We start from the raw sequence: 23,858 nt of genomic DNA, 5'->3' as shown, positions 1-23,858 counted from the left end.
AAACGTTACCTTCCATGCAGCACTGGCGTTTGTCTGTGTAGTACATATAAAACACAATGGAGAGGTGTTTGCTTGACGCATTGTTGTGAGCCATATTTCATAACTTCTGAGAGGGTTGAACATTGTAATTGCCCCACATGGCATACTCGCGGCTCGCCTCATCCGTGGTGGTCCAAACACTCTACCAGCATGCTTCTTCTTTACCCGGTGGGCGTCCCAACGTACTTCAACTATGCCACCGACACGCTGTTGGCGACGCGAGTCGCAGAAGCCATTGGGCCAAATCCTGGCTGAACGTTTGCAGTGCCAGAGTTCCCTGTAGTAATTAATGTAGTAAGCTCTATGGCATATGCTACTGAAGCAATCTTGGCAAGTTACAAGTCTGATAATTATCTAATATGCTCATTAGCATGCAGTCAATAAATATTCTCTGCACCGATGACACATGCTCCTGGTGTTTGGCAGATATGACAAATCCAAGTGCATGGCCTCTGACATTTTCAACGCATGACCCAAAACAGTGAGAACTACGCTGGCCGTGCAGTTGAAGATCAGGAATCAGAGTGAGTTATGTGCCGGCCAGCCTTGGCGACCAGCAAGACTGCAGGAGAAGAATGTGATGTCATCAGGTAAGAATGAAATGGCACACAAGTGTTCGAAGGACGGTGTAGACGCAAAGGTGTCATGTAGGATGTAAGTGGCTATCAACAGTCAAGCGCACGTGGCATGAAGCGATGGCTTTGTGTATCACCTCATTGGGGGTTTATCACACTGAGAATGCTGCAGGAAATGGCAAAATATGGGCTTGTTGGCATGCCATCTTGGAATACTAGTATTGCACGAATCAGACAAGGACATGAGAAAAGCACATTAATGCCCATAGAGTTGTGCCTGTCTGATCATGTTCTCCTTAAGTGCCCTCGTCTTGTTTGCGTTGCATTCGCATTCCAAATTAGCTAAGTAGTAGAAAGCCAGGGCGGCGCAAAGGCGAAATGTAGAGACCTCGCACAGAATATTTGCCGCACGGGAGGCAGAGCTTACATGAAACATTTGCACTACGGTAGGTGACAATATGACAGCAGTGTGCAAGCATGAGGTGAACACTGAACAGCAGTTTCAACGCACGACCCAGAACAGTGAGAACCACGCTGGCCGCGCTGGTTCTCACTCAATGTTTTGGGTCATGTGTCACATACGAGGAGTGTCAATGGGCGACTCTAGCGCACTCTTTAACTATATGAGGATACTGTCATTTTCAAACGGCTTTGACGGTCCTCTCAGCAGTAGGTTGCTTCAGTTTGCTTCGAAACTCATCAGTAACCTTAAAGGGACACTAAAGTGAGAAATGATTTCTTCTGTATCTGTAAATGACCATTCTACAACACCAAAAACACCACTCTTACAATGATAACACGTTTGATAAGCCAGAAAAAGCGCAAGAACGAAATGCATGTGGCGATGCCTACGCAAGTTCCCGCACCTGGGGGCTGTGACGTCTTGGATTTTGAATGCATTTTCAGGGGCCTACTAATTATAATAGCAGTACAGATTGACTACATTGTGTTCTAAAGGAACCAAGTATTAAACATGGCATGTTTCAGGAACCTTTATTCAGCCAACGCGGCCCAAATGCGAAAACATACTTCGCAATCCCTGACATCATGCTGAGGTACCGGCGCTGGAGTTTCGGCGTGAATTTCAAATACTGATACTTGGACCTTCATTTTCTCATCTAATAATCAAACTATTTTTTTCAAATGACTGCCTGCAGGGTTCTCAGACAATGCTTCATTAATCTAAACTGATTTATTGTTTCGCTTTAATGTCCCTTTAAATAACCAATAAACAAGGTACTGAAACCAAAACAGTTGGCTGCTTTGTTTGACGTCACGATGAATTCCTACACTACCGTAGTACTAACACGCATTACATGTGCTGCTCACATAAAAAAAGTGAGGTTGAGATGTCTCCTGATGTCAAGGGATGCTTTTCCAGCTCTTTCTAACTAGACAGCAGCGATTTTAGAGACAATTTCAATGATGATATGAGCGCTGAAGGATCGCCGTTTGCTGATGACTCGCTGCCACCACGCAAGGTAGCTAATGTGCTCGAGCTCAATGCAATGTGCTCGGGCAAGACGAAGGGAACCAACGGTTATGACGTCTGTCAAAGCGATCGTTGCCGGCTGTTGGCTCGTAGAAAAATGAGTCAGCTTTGTCACTTCTGGGCGAAGTGGCGGTGTAGTCTACGAGGTCACAAACACAGGGTGGCCATTAAAAAGTCATACATTCGTGAGCCTGAGTTGGGAACACATAGCTAATCTTTAAAATTCATTTTCAGGGAAACTACCGTGACTTGCAGTCATATCATTTGGCACAGAAATTCAGAGTGAAAAAGAGAACGTATATTCAAAATTTTAAGGTCAGTGGACATCAAAAAATTGCCTTAGTTGCTCTAATGGCAGTTTTTTCTTTTCAGTTTTGGTACCAAAAATGTTATTTCTGCAAGTAATTTTTGTATCCACTTATACTCTAAGCGTAGTAATTTACACAGAGGTTCTTCTATTTTTACATCATCTGAAGCTAGGCTTTCTACACCGTCCAAAATTTCGTTGGAGTTGGCCTTTAGCCTATCATCTTGCATACAAGATACTTCTACCAATCGATTCCTTAAATACATATAGACTGATTAAATATGTCCTACGGCAAATAGCACAATTCACACTATATCATTTCATGGGAGCACTGGCAGATCCAGAGGGGTGCTCAGGTTTTGTGCTCAGAGGCTGCAGCTCGTGTATGACACCCTGGTGGCAAGCTTCGGCGTTGCAACAACCAACAGCAGGTACCTCAAGCTGTGCCCCGAGGCCCACGCGGCGTTCTTCGCACGCTTTTGCCAGCTCTCCTGTGACGCCAAAGAAAACCCGAGCCTGCTGCTGTCGCAAAGAACCCATTGCCTCCTGCAGTTGCACAATATGCCAGAGTTCTGCAACATTTTCAACTTCACTTTGAGGAAAGAATTTGACCAATCAATGCCTGGCGTAAGAAAGTGGACTGGAACAGCTGGGGCGAATCCTTTCTTTTTTTACCAATCTCAATTTACGGTGACGTTTTGTATAACAATAGCTTAAGAATTCAAGGCTTATCAGAATGTAAACGAAGGCAGCAAAAGAGCATAGGAAAATGACTCATACTACCGTCAACATCCAGCTGCCTTTCTTTATATTGCAATTGGACACACATACAAACCCGCAATATGATAACAAAAAATGAAGTGCAACTAAACATATAACAGTGTGACAGTCTGTAGCAGCATCAGGCATGCCAGCTTACGCCAACGATCGTACATCTCCATGCGCCACTCTCAAAAGATCTATTACTTTCTTTCCAATGAGCGTTCATTGAACATACGCTGCCATTTTTATTATTATTATTTGTGTTCTTTTACTTATTGTTAACTCTTGAATTGTGTTGTAACGCACCCAAGCCTACGAACCTCTCAATAATGTCGGCCCCACTTGGGGGTACCATAGGCAGTCTTCTTCAGAATACCAGCAACCAAATTGAGAAACTCTTCATAATGGTTTTATTCATTGCAATATATATATAGATCAAATACTAAGAAGGTGAATCTCCACCCCAACCATTTTTTTCTGCATAATGGCCTCAAAGATAGCGTTTAAACCTTCTCTCTCTGCTGTTCTAGTGTTTTTGTGCGGGCTGTATGGTGTTCTAAGAACAGGTACTGGTAGAAAAATACTGCTCAGCCCAAAACAAGATTTGCATTTGAAGGAACAATTTTCATTCTTCTGCCCGTCTCTCATTCCACGAACAAAGTACTTATTATAGAATACGTTATTGCTTTCTTTGTAACTTGAACAGACATGGAAAAGAAGGGAGTGTGCACATGTGCATTGTTTTTTTGCAAAACGCATTGTTCCCTTTGTGTTGTATCTTCTTTTCACAAAGCCCACGATCTTTGAAGTGGCGAACGGGTGACAGAGAGAATTACAGACCTGGAAAATATTGTGAATTGAATTGTAATAATGCCCACCAAATTGTACCAAGCAACTTTAGCATTTCACTCTGTTTTACACAGGAGTGAAAGTCGAATGTACTATAAAAATTTTAGCTGTAGGAGCACTCCTGCTTCTCGCATCTACTGACGTTTTTCCTGCACAGCTCTTGTATCTCCTGGCCTTCAGCTTCCTCTCATAACACATGAGTGATGGTCGAAGTCTGTGTCGCAGTATGTACGCAGGTGTGACGAGAGAAGGCACAAGTGTTCTGATGCAAGTGCCAACTGACGGCTCGATATGACTGTATAGCTCTGAGGTATCCTGGCAAGTGCACTGTGAAGTTGGTGGATGTATCATGACCCGTCATCATACCACCTTTGTCATTCCACTGACATCATTCCTATATCATTTTATCGTCACTGCATCGTTGTCGTACAGTTGTCATGCCATCATGTTCGTGGGCTACCTTGGTAAGCAAGTGCCATACCAAAGTGCGCCGACATCGGAGACCGTGTATGTTGCGTATAGCCAAAGCAGTGTTAAAGTAACAAATTTTAAATAAACGTCACTTCTGCAATATGGTGTGCCGTTATATTGCTTGAATGCTACATGTACTTCTGCCACCAGTCATCGTGGGATGGATTCCGCTGAATTTTTTTCATCCTATGATTGTGTTCTGTGAATGCCCTGTTTTTTTGTTCTTAGACTTCATTTTTATTACTAGCTCAACTCTTCATTTTTCTTGCACTAAGTACTGCAAGATGCATCAGGGGTGAAATGGACACTGGCTATGAAGCGCACATGAAGTGACACAGGAGAGCTCTTCTAGCCAAACCCTGTTAGCTTACTTTTGTTCTGTATATCATCTTATTGTTCTTGCGACTACTAGTATTAGTTTTGAGCACGCTTATGTTTTTACCGTCCCCACTTATGCATTACAGTGACTTCTGATAATTCGACTCTGTTTAAGTCGATTTTTCTGTTAATTTGATGCCAGCCAAACATACCAGCCAGTGCCCATGCATTTCTACGGGCACAACCTTTCATTATTTTGTTCCTAAAATTCGCCTTCACCAAATAATTCGGACTTGTGTCAGCATGTATGCACCTGATCTCAATGGCGACTGCGATACCAATGCCTTTAGTGGCAGCATCTGTCTCAGTGTAGCTTAGGGGACAGTGAATGTGTAGAACAGATATCACCTCTCGCCAAAAATACCTATTTTCGGCCCACCCCAGGACGATTTTCAAGGATAACCATAGTTCCCAATGTTTGATTATGGTATTTACCAGATTCTAACGCATGTGTTGTTCTCTTTTCTTTTTCAAGAAAATTGAGCTGAAAATTGTGCAGGTGATTGAATCGGCCACGAAGCCTAAGTTGCCTTCGCAATGTTTGTACACTTTACCGCATTACACAAATGCATTACGCCAAAGCTGACTTTAGAAAAGTGGACGCCAGTGAGCAACAATTGCTATTGCTAAAAATAGGGAGCGCATTAGATTTGTTTAGGTGCTTTCTACATTAGTTTCTGACTTGAAACACGCAGAAAGTGGGAGCGCGTTTGATTCGGAGGCGTGTTAGAGTCGGGCAAATGCTGCCAAATGAATCAGCGGTGTGTTCCGACATTTTTCTGAATCTTGTCCGATTCGAACAGCCGGATTAATTGCAACAATCTTTTCGGTCCTGTCAGGGTTCAACTATAAGAAGTCAAATTTACTCTCAAACGAAGGTCTTTAGGTGTACTGTGAATTAATAAAAGAAAGAAATATTTAGATCTGTACTGACGCCAGAATCAATCAATCAATCAATCAATCAATCAATCAATCAATCAATCAATCAATTCACTCTTCAGATATTTGTCTGTATGTACAAAACGCATTTTAATTAGGAAAGGCCCATAGATAACTATGTCAGCTCTCTTCTAAACCACAAGCACTCTTCCTTTGAGCGGACAGTCCCAGCGATCAGACGAAGTATGCAGCCAGCTGTGCCATCTTGTCCTTAGGCTTGCCCCTACGCCGACCGCGGCCTCGGCCTCTACCACCACCGGCAGCGGCACCCGCTGCCCGGCGGTAGTTGTTCCTTGGCTTTAGCGCTTGATGCCGCTCCACGAGGCCAGACAGCGTCACGTCGCAGAAGATGCAGCCTACTGCCTCCGTCTGTGCACCTGGGAGCTTCGTCTTCTCCTGCACGCGAGGGCAGCAACGCAGTAAAAACTACATTAGCAGTGAAAATGGATTTTTTTGTCCAGCATAAAGCAAGCAACTGCGACACAGACGTTTTATTCCATTTTTTTTTTGCACACTGAGGTCCGAATAGACTTCTGTTCTCACCCACTGGAGTCGGCCGCTAAATTTAGTAGGCAACTAGGAGAGTATGAGTTCTAACAACCTGTTATACAATCAACATCCGATTTTTCGGACCCACTAGGGAGTGTGACAATGTCTGAAAAAAATTAATGCATGTTAAGCTGCCCTCTGCAGCTACTGCCCTCAAGGGCCCCGATCCAGCCCAACCATAGCCGAAATAGTTTTAAAGGCATGTGAGTACAATTATTAGGCATCCCGGTGCTCGTTCTGTGACAGAAAATGGCGCGTGTGTGCATTCAAAATTAAGGAACACATTCTATGTCCCACTACAGTGGCGTCAATGCACTGTTGGTGTGCTTCACTGCAATACATTGCATATGCTTGACCGCTAACACAAATATATTGCGGCAAAGCTGACTTTCAGGTGTTATACAATGCTTTGGGCATCTCGGTGCTCGGGCTATGGCAGGAGACAGCGGATGCGTGTTGTCCCATGACAGCAGCCCCTTTGAACTGTTGGTATACTTCACTGCAATAATTTTTGCACATGCTTGACCACGTAACAGCGCTGTACTTCGGTAAACTAGTTTCCAGGAACCGGCATTATGTAATGCTTTAGACCCTTGCCGTGCTTTCCATGCCTCAACGCAATCGGCGACGATGACGAAGGAGGAGTAGCTGTAGGCAGCGGCAAATTCTTTAATGAGAAACACGGCACTGAACAGCAGGAAGTTTGATAGCAAATGTCAAACTAGGCCTAAGGACAGCACAAAAACAGCTGCTATAGCTGCCAGCAGATCGGCTTGCAAGAGCGCTGTTTCAAGGCTGCGCGATAATCAAAAAGCCAGCGTCGGCTTCAGTTAATACCGTTTCAGACCTGCGGTCATGGCAAAATGGTCCAAAAAATTGGACGGTGAAGGGTTTCAGCATGCGAAATTTTAGATGTCCATATAATTTTGCCCTACGGGTTAATTGGTGGTGCTGCAAGGGTGTTTGAATTATTATGCACGTTCGAAAAATCGGTCACTGACTACACACACAAAGCCTTCTCCAGATGGCGCCGATTTTGTTACACATTTAAAATGGTGTTTGATTTATTTCACAAGAAAGCTATGTACAAAAACTCAGCGCATGCGGTATATTTCTGCTATTTGAACGCATTGAAAACATGTACCAGTAGTTGACTACGGGACAAATTACTTTACTTTTGACAAATTTGAGTGCCAAAAATGTGCAACCAGAAGCTTTGCGGGGTCAGAAATATACACTACTGCCACCGAGCAGATAAAAGGGGTCTACAGCACAGAGTAGCTCTAGCCTATTCATATGATATTTTTGTTTGCAGAATATTGGAACACAGGCTAACAACATAAGCATCTTAAAAAGAGCAAATGCAACAACCTTCCTCCTCGTCTGGCCTCTCTACCTCCAGACATTAAGATATAAAGAAACTTTACGTGAAAGCAAAAAAATATCAAAATTCCTTTAGATCAGCTAAAAAGTGTGTGATTACTCAATATCTTGATTGTTCAATAAAGATTTGTTGCCTTTGTTCTGTAGGAAAGCTGCAAACAGGCTGAATACTCGCAGCAAGAATGTTTATGAATTTAATTTTAAAATGTTCACATAACGGGTGCTCAAATTTTTGGATGATCTCAGACACTGCTGCCATGTGCTGATGTCATCAGTAGATGCAAATAACCGAGTCCAAAAAATGATGCTTTGAAAGATTGATGATTGACTATACTTATATTCTTTTGAGATCAGTTCAGCCCTTATGACCAAATTGCAAATGAACACTTTTAAAATTGCTGGTGTGCCACTATGATGATCACAAAGAAGCTTTAAAAATCTGGCATATCAAGATGAAATCATAGAAGTTGGCCAGGCGTGTTCAGATCTCCTCGCAGCCAGCATTTTCCCTCATCGCTCACCCTCTCATTTTGTTAGTACTTGCATGCACATGCAAGTACCCCAAAACTTATGTGCACCGCATTGGTTAGCAGTTATGTCATGTACTTGGCATTATTTAAGTGAATGGCTCTTGGCACTGTATCCTTAGGCTGACCAGAGGTGCAAGAACTACTACTTTTTCTGCCTCAAAAGGGTCATGCTAAACAAGTTTGTTATGGTGATAAGATGTCGGTAGTGCTTTGATATGATTAACAATTAACAGTTGTGGTATGCCACACAACTTGAATCATTACATTAATGTGGCCTTGGTGCAGCAAACACTCATTCTTCACATCACAGAGCTCCTTTTTTTTACTTACAAGCTTGTACTCTACGCTGACCAACTGGCTGCCACATTCATCACACTGCTCGTCTTCTACGCACACTTTCCGGGCATCCTCACAAAGCTGGACAATCACGTCACACCTGGGCAGCGAAAAAAAGTAAGACAAAATCATGTGTCAGGGTCCAGATATTTGGCGGCAAGGCATAGGATGCCTACCATTTCACAAGGTCAAGGTAGCCCGAGAAATGTGCAGATTCTCAGCAACGAACATCTTAAGATTGCACAGCTGAGCGGCAGCAAAGTGCCATTCCAAATGTAACCTATATTACATTAGAATGTATACTTTTTTACTCAGCTCTATCAGGGACGTACTTCTGAATTCTATATCAGACCCAGTTATGATACGATTGGGAAGAGGGAGACAGAACCCCCAAAGCCAAGATACAACAGATATGATAAATTTCATAAGCAGGCTTTCCCACACATCAGACATGCCCTAAACAAGATGGCCAAGCTTCCATTAGTAATGCAGTAATTGAGAGATGCATTTCATAAGATTTAATAGTGCAAGGAATGGAGGGTAGTAGGCATGGTGGCACCAGTCCACACTCTTGACACCTAAATATATGAAATTCTAAACCCTGAAGTCCATCATCTTAAGTCAGACAAGATGTTTAGGGAAGTACACCGGCAGATTTTGCACATCGTCGATTGTCAGCTAAACTAACAAAAGATCCAATGAGTTTACCTAGATCTGCAGCCAGCAGTAAAACAGTATGACAGGTAATAATAGCCACAGCCAGTGCCTGTTGCCACTGGAGCTGATACATCATCGTTTAAGACTGCTGTGAAGGATGAGCACTTTATAAAATGGCTGGCCTTTTGTTCTTTCGATACTCTTTGCTTTCCCATTCCACGTCCCTTTCCCACACAATAAATTTACGCAAACTGCATCATAACTGCTTCATGCACTCTCAATAAATGCACCATGCCAGATGGCACACAGATACAGCAGTTACTTTACTTTCATACAGGGTTTCCAGCTGGACACTGCACTTGCCAAGCCCCATGTCTATCTCCCTCCCTCTTTCTCCTCTCTCTCATTTTGCTATGTTGTAGCACTGATGAGATCACTCTCTTTCTGTGCTTTAACAAAAGCATATTCTGCAAAGTTAACAGTGAGTTGGCATGCATACACACACAGGCAAAGAGGGACCGCAGGAGCAGACGACCCACCTGTTGCAGCCAATCTTCCACTTGGGAGCCGACGCTGGGTCAAGCACCAACACGCCAGACGTGCATTCGGGACATACTGAGATGCCGTTAGCCATCATGGAGTGCGGACAGGTGGGGTGCGTGCAGGAATTGCAGCCGATCTGGCGGCCAGTGTCTCGGAATGGTGGGTGGTTGTAGCAGTAGGGACAGAAGATGAAGCTCTGCAGGGCAGACAGTGAAAGCAGGAGCAGCCAAGGAAGCAAATGCGTGATGAGTTTGCAAAGTAATGTGCTGCTACATTCGTGCAAAGAAGAGAAAGTTTTAGCTTGTCCACACATGTACGGTAGAAACTCGTTACACAAAAGCACACGACAGAAAAATACCTTTGTTACGTGCAGTATATGTTTTTTCTTTAGTGTCCCTTTAAATTTAGTCTTCTAGTCTTTTGTCTGAATTCAATATATTGTGCATGTCCTTTAAGCTGACATTTTCACTAGCCAAAATCACCTCCGAAACCCTTCCATGCTTGTTTTTTATTAAAGCGAGTTTACGTTAATAACAGCTGCACTAAATGAAAACTAGTTGCACGGAAAGTGAGAAATAATTTGGAAATGACGTGCACCAATGGCAATGAATCCCACCAACCTTTCCTTTCGTGCCCCCGTACCACTGCAGCAGCTCAAAGTCATCGAGGGGGCACTTCAGCTCGCGGAATGTGCGCACGCTGCCATTCTGCGGTATGCTGTGAGTGTCATTACACTGCACGCAGTGCAGCCGGCTTGGCTTACTGGCCACCAGCTTTAGGTACCGCCGGCACTTGCCGCATCTATGGTGAGACAATGCAAGGGAAGCAAATATTTGTTTACTAGTGACAACCAGTTGTAGAGGCTTCAGAATGCGCATTTAGAAAGGTAAGGTGACTGTGGCATGTTAAAGCTTCGCCTGGCTGCCACGTGGGGGCGCTACCACCACCACCACTGGAAATTAAAGTCACTCCACTGCAGCAACGGGCTGCTAAGAGCCGGACTTAAAAGCCGGTGAGCTAATTGGTGCAGGGCCTTTAGTGCTACAAATCATAATTTTACTTTTTGTCGGCAACTGATTTTACTAAACTGTTGCTGTTATCGCGTGATCCCTCTCCCACAAGATGAGCTTTCCGTATCCAAAACTTTGTGAACGTTGTCATGAACCCGATCGCAAGAAAGCGCGTTCAACCAGATTGTATATGTGCCGTGTACGGTCTATTACATTCTCAAATATGTCAGGATACGCAATTGCTCTGGAATGTTCAGCAATATGTGCATAAATATCAGGCTTACTTGAGCCACGATTTTATATACAACCAATGACTGGGCTCGTCTCTATCATTGTAATTTGAGTCCTGCTAGTCTTTCTGGCTGTCAGCTCGCCCAAGTAAGGCTTCATTCCAAGTTTGTTCATTTACTACCCTGCCTAGCAGCCAGCACCAGCCGCTACCACAATGTACATTCAGTACATCACCAAACTGCAATTTTGCTATATGTTTTCTGGCCGCTACATCCCATGTGAACATGATGAAAAGGTGCGAGGCACGTGCGATCGAAAGAAGTACAGGTGCCCAGCAGTGCAGTTTTCCTGCAGTGAATGCCCGCACCCCATGTGAACATGCCGGCACACACTCGGTTTCCTCTTCCTGTAGCAGCAAGTATTTTAGCAGCTTGTCACATGTCGCATTCGCAGCTGCCGCTGTGAACCATATTGCAATAAGCATCTTCACTTATCCATTTCATAACACGTGCGGCATAGCACTAGCACCGTTGGAAGCATACTGCACGCGTTCAATAGGTGATAACCCAAACACCCTGCTATTCCCTATTGGGGAATATATTGCAATAAGCATCTTCACTTATCCATTTCATAACACGTGTGGCATAGCACTAGCACCGTTGGAAGCATACCGCACGCGTTCAATAGGTGATAACCCAAACACCCTGCTATTCCCTAATGGGGAATATTGGGGAATATATTGCAATAAGCATCTTCACTTATCCATTTCATAACACGTGTGGCATAGCACTAGCACCGTTGGAAGCATACTGCATGCATTCAATAGGTGTTATGCCCCATTGCAGGTGGTGCAAAATGAGCATTATATATTTAACTATGGTGGCATCGTATTCCGGCGTCACCTATTAGTTCGATTTTATTTCAGTTTGCCGTCGCTGTCTTAAAGGCCAACTGCAACGAAATTTCACTGGGGCAATAGCCTGTAAATGCTTAGCACACACTTTCAATGTAATCTTGGCAAAGCGGCAGGGCTCATTGTCTCATTTTCTTATCAGCAGCCTATAAACGGCACCTTAGGCCAGTGAAGTTGGATATGTCATCCCAGAGACGCTAAGATCGCGACCTGGAGCAGCGTGGCGATCAGTAGTTGCCGCAGCGCAAATGCATGAGTGTGCAGAGAGCGATCACTTTATTGTTCGTCGAAGGTCGAAGTGACCCTTTGAGGGTCAATGCCATAAACATACGGCGCCGCAAACAAGTCCCAAATGGTCGATGCCGTACACTTACGGTGCCTTCTGTATGTCTCAAAAATTCGAAAATTTTTCAAGTATTTGCAGCCTAGTAAGTGCTGCCCCCCTGTGTAGATACAATGGATTAGATTTTTTTTGCTTCGTAGTGTTTTGGTTTTCATTCCACGACTTTTTTTTACACTGGTGTTTCAGCGACTACTCATGCATCTGCTTGTGCAAGGGCATACAGTGTGTCTTGGTTTCGTCTCGCAGGCTGTTTCCGTTTGCTGCTCTCTTAAAAACTGATGTCGATCTGGTTTCTAATCTCTCAAAGGGTCACCAATAGATGCCCGCTCGTCTGTTTCTGAGAGGCATGCGATTTCCCTGAGTATTGAGTTTCCCCCAGGTATTCCGTGAGTTTTCCCTGAGTATTTCCAGGCTACTCAGCATCCCTGAGAATTTCCAGTTTTCCCGGTTGGTAGACAGCCTGAGACTTTCTTTTTCTAAACCACAATTATTCAGCGTAAAATTCTGGGTAAGCTACCATATGAAATCTCTGGTCCACACCATAGATCCCATCTTATGACAAACTTGATGACGTTGGGGATACCTTGACATGCACATTGTTTTGTGTTAATGGCAAAAACATCCATTCCTCAGTCAACAACCCATTCTTTTTTTTTTACTTGCCTGATAATCCAAACGCCTTTACTGCACTGCCTTGTACCCCATGGAGACAATCTATATGCATGTCGGAAATTTTTAATGCTGAAACCTTTCGCCGCTTAATTTTTCAAACTTTTTGCTGTGGCTACAGTTCTCAAGTGGCATTGATTGACGTCACCAGTGCTGCCATTTTGATTATCTAGCAGCCTTGAACCAGCGCTCTCGCATGTCGATCCACTGGCAGCCAAAGTGGTAGTTTCGTGTTGTCGTTAAGCTTAGTTGCTTCGACGTTCACTATCGGACTTCCTACTCTTCGGTGCCATGTCTTTTAGTTAAAGAATTTGATGCTGTTAGCAATATCGCAGACTCCGGTTTCATCATCTTCGCCGATGGCGTCGAAGCATGAAAAGCATGGCAAGGGTCTAAAGCGTTGCATAATGGCAGTACCCGAAAGTCAGTTTCGCCACAAGTAACCAATGTTATGCAGTCAAGCATGCGCAATGTATTGCGCTGAAGCATACCAAGAGTGCGAAGGGGCTACTGTCACGGGACATAAAATGTGTTCCTTAATTATACACGTGCGCACCTGCCATCACTTGTCCCAGTACAAGCATCAAGATGCCTAATATGTGTGCTGCCTTGCCTTTAGAGCTATTTTGTAGTCAGCTGCAACAATTTGATACCTTGAGAGCACTTAAAAGCATGCAGCTACAGAACAGCCATTTGACCTTTTAGCACATATTTTGGTGTAGGCAGAACACTGATTTGGAGCAGGAAAGCATTTTTGGGGAAGTGGCAAACACACTTCTATATGCCAGATGGTCTCAATTTTAACTGAAACAGTTAATAAATATAACGAAGCCAGCTTTATGCACATCAATGAGGCATTCGAAATAAAAAGTACCATGCTAGTTTCTGTAATACGTAATTGAATGGCTTTCTCTAAGCGCATAGTGGTATAAAGCTGCTTCTACAATTTCAGCTTGCAACAGCTGCGATGTTTGCAGAGTACGCATAGCGCCGGCAGCTTCGTATACGATGTGCTTTCTTCGTTTTGTTCGCGTTGAAGCGAGAAATTTACAGCTCTCGCTAGTGCTGCGTTTCATCACTTCAGGGTTTTCAAAGAGTTTCCGCAGTCATAGAGTGAGATTTGTTCATGCTTACCTGTGCGCGCGGGACACCGTGCTAGTTAATTTAGTTAGTAAGCGAATGCTTACAAGTTTATGCGGCCGATAAAACTACTATTCTTACTTCACATAGCTATCTACTAATTTGCTATCGCAATTGATGCTTTGCTTTTTGGGCGAAACTGCGACATTTCTTTTTTCCGCGCCAGTCAGCACACCGGACACACGGATGGAGCACGAGCCAACTTCAACGGTGGGCACGTCGGACCGTGTTGGGCGTATCCGGTTACGTTGGCTGCACCAGTGCTTCGATGTTGTTGTTCACGCTGACGTGACGTAGCGTGTGTGCGCGTGTGCTCACACCACGTCGGACTATATACGCGCCTTAACCGAGCGATTTTTTTCTCTGGCTTTCATTAGTTCAAATTTTGTATGATTCAAATTTTCGTATCATCGCTATGGAATTTGAATTAACGAGCTTCTGCTGTAATTGTGCTGTTTAACACCCCTTTCAAAGTCACCAGTTTCGCCAATATACACGTAGTCACAATCCATGCATGGAACAACATACACGACACCTGGGAATTTCTCTTTTGGTAATCTGTCCTCAACATCGACGAGCAATTGTTGTGGTTTCTGGTTTGGAATGGGGTGTGCCACCTGTCATATGACCATGGGCAGGGAGGGGCGATGTTCACGCGTATGCGAATAGATAATTATTGAATGAAAGGATGCCAAAGTGCTATCACGTTACAGTCACTCTGGTGGAACAAGAGAACCTGAGAGTTTTTAAAGTTGCACAAGCAGCTCCAACACAAACACAGAGCTTGCAGATTCATAACAGAGTAAGCAGAAGCCGCAGAGAGGCAAAAGAAACGCAGGTGAACAAGCCTGACAAGTTGGGCTGGCGTGTGTCGCAGCGTAGTGACATTTTACAGGCAAAAAGATGTGCCGACAGGAAAGTGACTGAGGTCGGTGCCTGGTTGTCCTCTGTGCTTCTTTCCTGCATTCATCTTTTTTTTGTTTTGTTTTTTACTATGAAATACTGGGTTGGCAGAATTACTCATGAACAGTGCTCACTATGGTCACAGAACTTGTTCGAGACTTGCAGTGCAGGCGCAAAATGATTGAGAAACACAGTGCAGTTAAAGCAAGCAAGAATCAGGCTAATGAGATACCCCAGTTATGTAACTAAGGGAAGGAGGAAAATGGTTATCACTGTTGAAAAAATACCCAAGCTATATTTTCTCCACAAATAGCCAAACTATCGGTTGCTCCACTCCATATAAATATAGCACAATGACAAAATTTCATGGTCAAAAATTAACATTCAAACTTTCGTATGCATCTCGTGAAATTAGTGGCCAATTGTTCGTACTCTGCGTGGAAGCACGAGGCTCGTGTCCTCATTCGAAGAAAAAAAAAACGGAGGCGTCAGGCACCAGTATTTTGCCAACTAGCTGCGAAAGATATACAAATGCTACATAAGTGAGAGGAAGTGACAACAAGTTTGCAATATGCTGCTGGCTGTGCTTTCTACAAAATGACATACCGTAAAAACCGGACTATAGGTCGGACCGGAATATAGGTCGATCCCCCAACTAACGAGTTCTAAAAATGAAAAAAAATCTTTTTCAATGGCAAAAGTACTCAAAGACACCCTTACCTTGAAACAAATGCGACTCAGCCGGTTGGACAATGGTGACAGTATTTATTTAAACGCTGCTCGCATGTGCACCTGGCCAAGTTTTTAATAGTATCACGCGACCATCAACCCGTGTGCTTGTCAGCACCTTATTAATGGCGCTGAGCGGCGAAACAAACGAGATACGCACATGCGTACACATGCGCTTACTTTCGCTATTTCACCGCTCCGTGCCGTGATGATAAGGTGCTGACAAACGCGCGGGTCGACGGTCGCGCGATACTGTTAAAAATTGGCCGGGTGTACAGTACACAGAAGGGCACGAAGTGTGCAAGCACTACTCCGAATCAGATCAACGCCTTTGATCAGAGGCTTCTGAACTAGAGTCGGATGACGGGTGCTTCTCGCTGCCCAGTCCAGAGGCGCGCGCGATCTCTACCACTTTCAAAAGGATGCATTCGGCAGTCACAGGCAGCGATCTTCCACGCAGCTCCCAGACGAACTCCGCAACCTTGCCTTCTAGTTCTGCGGTCCGCCCACGATATTGTTTTCTTTTGGTTGCTGCAAGTTGTAACACGTTGCTTCTGCCTCCGCCACTACCGAATGCTCTTTTCGGATGCTCCAAATTCGCGCTGTGCCGCCAGGTTGCCGTGGGCTTCCGCGTACTCAATCGCTTTTTTCTTGAATGCGACGGTGAATTGCCGTCGGCTTCCGCTCATTTTGAGCCAAAATGTGAAAAAGCAACCTTTAACAATATAACTTTGTGACAATGGAAATGCAAAATTCCAGTGATGTCGCCGTGCTGCTGCTGATGGCGATGGCGGCTGTTTACTTCATCCGCCCATTGTTGCAAGACTTCCGTAGTTTTTCCGCCAATGTCCGGTATATGAGACGAGGGTCGACTTTTCGCAATGGTTTTTTTGAAAAAAGTTCAACCTAATTCCGGTTTTTACGGTACCTTCATCTCGCAACTTAAGAGCACTACAGGAAATTGCCATGTTTCTTCGATAACAACAAGTTCTAGGAGTGAAACAGAAGCTTGATACCTCGGTGTAACATTGTGCAAGGTTTTAAAGGCTGTAATATCCTGTGCCTTGCCATAAAGCCACAGTTGGGGACAAAATTCACTCATAAACAGTGACAAAGTGGTACCGCCCTTTGACAGACTGGAGCAGAGAATGCGACGACGATGGCACACACAAAATAAGACGGTTACTGGAGCTTGCATTGCAGCGAAAACTGATGAGGTTGCATTCAAGGAGATCTGAACGAACATTGCTGGATGTGGTCATTTGAGCAGGTTAGGCTATATGCACAGATTTTTTCAGTTCTCTCTCTGTCTATTTTCAGGGTTGCATTTGGAGGTGGGAGCTATATGCACAAAAACACAGCAAGCGTTGGGGGTTACTGGAGCTTGCATTGCAGCGACAACTGATGAGGTTGCGTTCAAGGAGATCTGAATAAACATTGCTGGATGTGGTCCTTTGTGCAGGTTAGGCTATATGAACAGATTTTTTCAGTTCTCTCTCTGTCTATTTTCAGGGTTGCATTTGGAGGTGGGAGCTATATGCACAAAAACACAGCAAGCGTTGGGGGTTACTGGAGCTTGCATTGCAGCGACAACTGATGAGGTTGCATTCAAGGAGATCTGAATAAACATTGCTGGATGTGGTCCTTTGTGCAGGTTTGGCTATATGCATGGATTCCTTCAGTTCTCTCTCTGTCTTTGCATTTGGAGACGGGAGCTATATGCACAAAAACACAGCAAGCGTTCACCGACCACCTGTACATGCAGGAAATTGAGTAGTAAAGCTAACCTAGACAGGGGCTTCCCGCTGTCCGAGAGTGGAGTGAAGGTGACCTCGAACAGCTCGTCCATCTGCATAATGCTGGTGACAAAGTAGCAGAACTTGAGCTGGAACACCGTCAGTGTGTGGCTCAGGATGGCGTCGTAGTCAGCCTTGCCCGCTGCAATCAAGTTGAGTTGCTGCTCGACGGCCGCTCGCATTGTCGGCAGGATCAGATCTTGGTCAATCTGGAAAGGATGGGCACGACCCAAGAAGCATCAACATGTTATGTATGCCATCACAGGCAGAGCATAGGTCTCTGTACATTTGAACCTGGCTATAACGAACAGGCTCATGCCTAAAAATAATTCTATACATTAGAATCATATAGCTAACAGACAGTGAACACTAAGGAAAGCATGGGGTGAATAACTTATTTTTTATTTAATTAAAACATAATGAAGGGAAACGAAAGTGAATGAAAAAACAACTGGCCCCAGGTAGAATCCAAATCCCTGTCCTTGCACTGTGCATGTGATGTTCTTGCCAATTTAGCTACCCCGATGCCATTCTCCCATACACTTCTTTGGGTATTTATGTATGTGTACTAGAGGTAGCCCTAGGAGTGTTAGCCAGCGCCACCATGAAGACATGGTTTCAGATCCCACCTAAGGCAAAGCAGTTTGCCGACCACTTTCATTTCCCGTCAGCTTATCATTTCTACACTTCAATTAAAAACTACAAATAACTTCCCCTATGCTTTCCTTAGCTTCATTATATGTTGGCTTCATATGGTTGTGATTAACGAAAATCGGGCGACTCAATTCTCCTCGTAAATTAGGTTAATGACACACACGAGGAATGAGCACACCTGTTAAGTGTTTGGCTTCAAACTAGCATGCCAGAGGAGCAATGAAAGGAAATGGCTTTCGAAAGCGCAAAGATACCAAAGTAAACAATGAAATTTATGAAGTTAGTGGGAAAGCATTTCTCATAAAGACATCTTCCACGTGACGTAACACTGAGTTTAGCGTACGTGAAAGGATGTATAACTCACAGTGCGATTGTGCTTGTACAGTCGAACCCACTTATAACGATCCCACATGTAACGATCCATTGGTTATAACAACCACATTTCAGTGTATTTACGATGTTCCAACCCTCCCATGGACACGTGAACATGTTTTTACAATGAACAATGTTTTTACAACAATGAACACGTTTTTAAATTGCTGTACTGTTACAATGAACGCTTCAAACCCGGTCATGGTAAAAAGAATGCACATGCGAAGTGTCGAAGCACAGAAATGCAACCAAACTGGACGCACGGCAGCACGCGCCCCGCTCCAGTCCAACCGCGATGATGATGTGACCTTTGAGATGAGCGAGCAACCACCTCGCGTGAATTTTAGAAGCCGCAAAGAAGGTCACGCATCTTCAAGGCACGTCTCCAGAGTGAACGCGAGTGGTGTGCGGCGTAAACAGCACGGCACGAGGCACGTGCGCTGGTGCGATATCAGATGTCATGACGGCATCACTCTCATTTTTGCACATTTGTCCGTGCGGCACCATGTGCATTAGGCCCGTATCAATGATTCGGAATGACCATCTATGTCTTTCCACCATGGCAACAACAGCCGCTCAAGCGTTCCTGTCAATGCGGCCCTATGCGGCCCGAGTCAGCGAGAATGTTGCACCATATGCTGCCGCCATGCTAGGTTGCAAAGGGCAGGTAATTACTACGTCGTTATCAGGAGATCATGGTTTGGCGGTGCTTCACTTACACATTGCCGATTGCTGACAACGGTTTACTGTGATGTTTCCCCTTTAGAAGATTGATGTTTTTTTGTCCGAACCAACATAGATAATGCAATTTTATGGCTCTTGTGCGGCTGACGCACAGTCGTAATGCCGAGACCTTGATGTCCGAGACCTTCACAGAATGGCAGCATCGCAGTAGTTTCCGAAGTTTACGCTTTCGGACAACTAGACTGCATCGCTCTTGTGTGCAGAATACAGTCCTGTCCCGTTGGTAGTAATATGTATCACAAGCTCTCGAATAAAAGATGGCAGCTGCGCTTGCACTTTCAAAATGACAGGTGATCGAAAACGGGCGCCGTTTTGAAAGAGCTACACGACACCGCATTTCATTCTTTAGATGGACATTTCTAATGGAAGTTTGCAGCTAAGTGCGAGAATGCACAGAAAACAAAAATGACACTGAAAAATATGGTTTTTGAACTAAAGTGCTGCCAAATCATAACTGCTGACAACAGCTTTAGTGCAGTAAATTTTTTAGCATTTTTAACCCTTTCAGGGTCAATGACGTACTAAATATACGGCGTTGCGAACAACTTCAAAATGGTCAATGCGGTATATTTATGGTGCCGTCTGTGCGTTCGAAAAGCTCACCAATTTCCGAACTTTTTATTTTCTGTCATATGCTGCCACTATGTGGGAAAACAGGGAATTTTTCCACCTGCCTCCCTCTCTCGGTTTTTGTCGCATGGTTTGTTTTAGAGCTAGTTTGCTCCGGCGCGTCTATATACTACTGCCCGCGCATTGGCGCGCGCACAGGCGGCGGTTTGGGTTTTGTTCCGTGAGCGGTTTCGGCTTCTTGCGATTGAAAAACTTCTGGCCATCTCGTTACTAATCACTCAAAGGGCGACCGCTTGTTTCTCGCTCATTTAGTGCTCACAGGGGTGTGCATAGGAAGGGTGCCGCCATGCAGGCATTTCCATTGCTTTTTTTTTTTAGACTCGCAAGAACTAATTGCCTCTGGTTGGCGATGAGATATAGATTAACGGAAGTTTGTTACACGTTTAGCTTTTTTGATGGGCACACAACCACAGTTTTCTTGAGTGCGTGCACCTATGCAGTCTGATTACGCTATGGATTTACATACCGTATTTACTCGCATAATGATTGCACTCGTGTAATGATCGCACCCCTGAATTTTGTCGTCAAAATTCGAATTTTTTTCCTTTCCTGTGTAATGATCGCACCCTGAACTTGTCACAGCGATATGTCGTGTGCCAAGCCTAGCTAATGATGATCACGCTTACCATCTGTCGAATGCTACGCGAACGACTCTTGAAGACATAACAACTGGTCTGCACGCACATTCTTAAGTAGATGCCCCATTTTATTCCTTTCATTACTTTCCACACTTCCGTGAAAAAAAGTTACAACCAAACTTGCCTCGGCTATATTATTTGTAGGCTTCAAATGGTTTTGGTCAACAACAACAACAACATAAAGGGTGCCTTTTGATTCTTCTGATCTGCACTTGTGGGCACGCAACAAATCGTGAGCGGCAACGATAGTGGCCATGTTTACACTGATACGTTAGAAGTGTACCCTATTCATACACTGTGGCTAGCAACACAGCTAAGATATTTGCCCACCCTTAGCAGAAACGTGCCATATTAGGATAGCAGTGAAGACAAATGCCGCAGTTTCTGCAGCATGCCCGCCATGTGTTTCTATGTCACTGACAGCTAACTTTGCCCATCTCGGTTTCTGTCCCCTCAAAGTGAACATGGCTACGTTATTGCTGCAAACTTGCTGATATTAACGATATTATTCATTAATGATATGAAGAAACTGTTTCAATGCATGTAATGTACTCACAAGAAGAAATATAATCGCGTTCGGCTTGCTCCGCCGGCCGCCATATTTGTTTTGGTGTCCTACACTGACAGCGGCAGCCGCCTGCTTGTCATCCCACAGAAAATGCAGCATGAGAAAAGAAAATGTTTCTTTTCATGGGAAATTTAACCCGCGTATTGATCGCACCCCTGAATTTGCGTCAATGTTCTTGAGAAAAAAGTGGGATCATTATGCGAGTAAATGCGGTATTAGTGTAAGAGCGGGAACATTTGAGTCTCGCGAAATATTCTTGTGTGCGCATCTTCAAAGTCTTGAACTATGTGTATAGCAATGCATCAAATTTTTCCTTCTTATAACTTTATTTCCTTTTCTTATTGTTGTTATTCATGAATGAAGAGTACATATATACCAACAGAAAATATTTTTTTCTCACGTTATGGTCACCTTAGAAAAATTACAGTAAATTTTTTTCGAAATAAGTCCCTAAGAAGAATTGGAATCTGCAATAAAAAAAATCGAGCCTGGCCGGTCGCACATGGCGACAAAAATCGACCCTCAAAGGGTTAAGGGCAACTATATATATAACAAACTATTGATATAACAACCACTTCTCGCGGAACTATCGAGTTCGTTATGAACGATTTCAGTGATAGCACTCACTCTGCAGAAACCATGGCCTATCATCGGCACGAACAAACCTTTTGATATCCATGCACGAGCACGATGCCCAAGTTGGTGGGTATGAGACGCCGGCCCGAGCCGACAGTCACGTAGTTCCTCTGGCAGATGTTGTTGATGTGAACCGGAATAGATGCATCAGTTCCAATTCCGTGCTTGTCCATCAACGAAATGAGCTCAGATTCAGTCAGGTAATCCGGGGGGTTTGTCTTCAGCTCAGCCAACTTTGTCTGGATTACGAGAAAAGTGAAGCAAGAGCACAAGGAGGAGTGGTTAGAGACGGGTCATGAAACACTTTCAATTACGACAGCAGTTCTTTGCCAAACTTCTCGAGCGTTTTCGGGCTGAGACTGTGTCAAGGGTTTCAGTGCTCCCTGGTGATCCATGCAGCAGGTGCTTTAGTCGACTGTGGCACATGCTTGACAAGACACCACCACGTGTTTGCTTAATGGAAAGGATAAAACTAGCACCACTTTCAAGATATCCATATTGAATGTGCTATGAAATGCATAGGCATTCCAGATAATGTTGTCCCAAACTGCTCTTGGGAATCCCTTACCTGGAATGCCAATGTGTTTCGGAGCACATCTTAAGGATAAATATTTCGAAAAGTAGTGCTGGTCTCACGACATCTCTTAGAAGACACGACTTCAAAACTGTTCTGCTTCAATTTAGCATTTAAAACATATGTTTTCAATTGAAGAACTAAGATTTTAATCTGCAAACTTTTAGTTAGCTAACTGCACACAGCAACTTATCATGCTGGTAATTCATGGATTTTCCAAAAACCAATCCAAAAACGATGTGAGAGCCATCAAAGGCGATTTTTCAAATATATGTTCGAACCTAAAAAAAACTAACAGGTGCTACAATCCACCCTTGACATAACGACACTGATATAACTAAATATCAGTAGGAGTAGGTGAATATCGAACTTTTCACAAAAGAATCGAATACGAATACTTAGCTTTGAGTTTCTAACAATGATATGCACCTGCATATTTTAGCAAGTTTGCCTATATTTTCATGTCGGAACATCGACAGTACATTATGAACGTTAAGAAATCAGACTAGTAAGCCGTTACACTAAAACACTGTATTTGGCTCATGTCAACTAGGAAAATTGGCAAATTCCCACTAGCTGTCTGCTCCTACCAACCTGTGCCTTACTATACATCAAATGCCCGTAAACATGGTGGCATTTGACCCTGTGCCAGCCGTCCCACATAGCATTTGCTGTCAAGCACTAAGCTCAGAATTGGGGGTGGTGCTGCAAAAGCAACAAATGTGCAAGGCAGAAGCTCTGCTCACACCCGTCCAAAATGAAGAGGAGGTGTGCTGTTTGCTACGGCCACTGCTTACAAAAGCACTGCAAGAACATTCTCTTTTCTTTTTCCTTAGTTTTATGCTACATGCAAGCAGGACTTTTGCAGCAGGACCCTTCTGTTGTTTCCCTTCAGTGTGAGACATTTGACTGACTCACTGTTGCCGAGGTACTGTATTTGCAGGAATATAATGCAATCACCAATATAATGCGAGGCCTACTACAAGAAGGCAGAGGTGGCACGACAAAATGTCTTGATTATAACTCCAAGTAATCATGTGCAATACATCAGTATTCATTTAGAATAGCGCCTTTTAGGATACCGCGGCGCATGTAGGCATCGTGGTAATGCCCACTGCAGAACATCCATTGCTTACGAGATTTGTAGGCTTCACTTAGATGCACATTGTGGTAGCGTACCAGCCATCACTCTAACCTGAAGTGTTGTATAAAGTGTGCAATACGTAGCATGGAAGCACGACTTGGGCATGCAGCGAGGAGCTGGCGTATTTGCCTAGTGAGGCCATGTGGACGGGCATGGCTGCTGCGGATCAGCTCATTGGACTAATACATTTGGAAGAATTCTTAGTGCAGTGGACTTATCGTGTGCAGTCGCCCCCATCCCCTTTCTTTGCACTCTAAATACACCCTCATGTTCTGCCAACCCGTGCCCCTTCCTATTGCTACTGTGAAGCTGGCTTTCCTGCATAGCTTACCCGCGCAGTGGCTGAGTGTGCCT

The 23,858-nt window shown here is 44.2% G+C and overlaps 1 protein-coding gene across 2 annotated transcripts in view; it reads right to left on the bottom strand.

The window, feature by feature from the left end:
- Nucleotides 1-5,879: 5,879 nt before the first annotated feature.
- Top3beta (DNA topoisomerase 3-beta) overlaps nt 5,880-23,858 on the bottom strand; it is a 45,597-nt gene continuing 27,618 nt past the window's right edge. The window contains exons 11-16 of one of the 2 annotated variants that reach the window (XM_075675570.1): nt 21,816-22,025; nt 17,536-17,753; nt 10,431-10,611; nt 9,807-10,006; nt 8,605-8,710; nt 5,880-6,208 (exon numbers count right to left, since the gene is read on the bottom strand). In XM_075675570.1, the coding sequence (XP_075531685.1) occupies nt 5,987-6,208; nt 8,605-8,710; nt 9,807-10,006; nt 10,431-10,611; nt 17,536-17,753; nt 21,816-22,025 (1,137 nt within the window). In that variant the 3' untranslated portion in view covers nt 5,880-5,986. The remainder of the gene's footprint in view (nt 6,209-8,604; nt 8,711-9,806; nt 10,007-10,430; nt 10,612-17,535; nt 17,754-21,815; nt 22,026-23,858) is intronic. The other variant, XM_075675571.1, reaches the window with a different exon arrangement.

Source organism: Dermacentor variabilis, chromosome 11, assembly GCF_050947875.1.
Source record: "Dermacentor variabilis isolate Ectoservices chromosome 11, ASM5094787v1, whole genome shotgun sequence".
Lineage (NCBI taxonomy): Eukaryota > Metazoa > Arthropoda > Arachnida > Ixodida > Ixodidae > Dermacentor > Dermacentor variabilis.
This window is presented reverse-complemented; position numbering and strand designations above follow the sequence as displayed.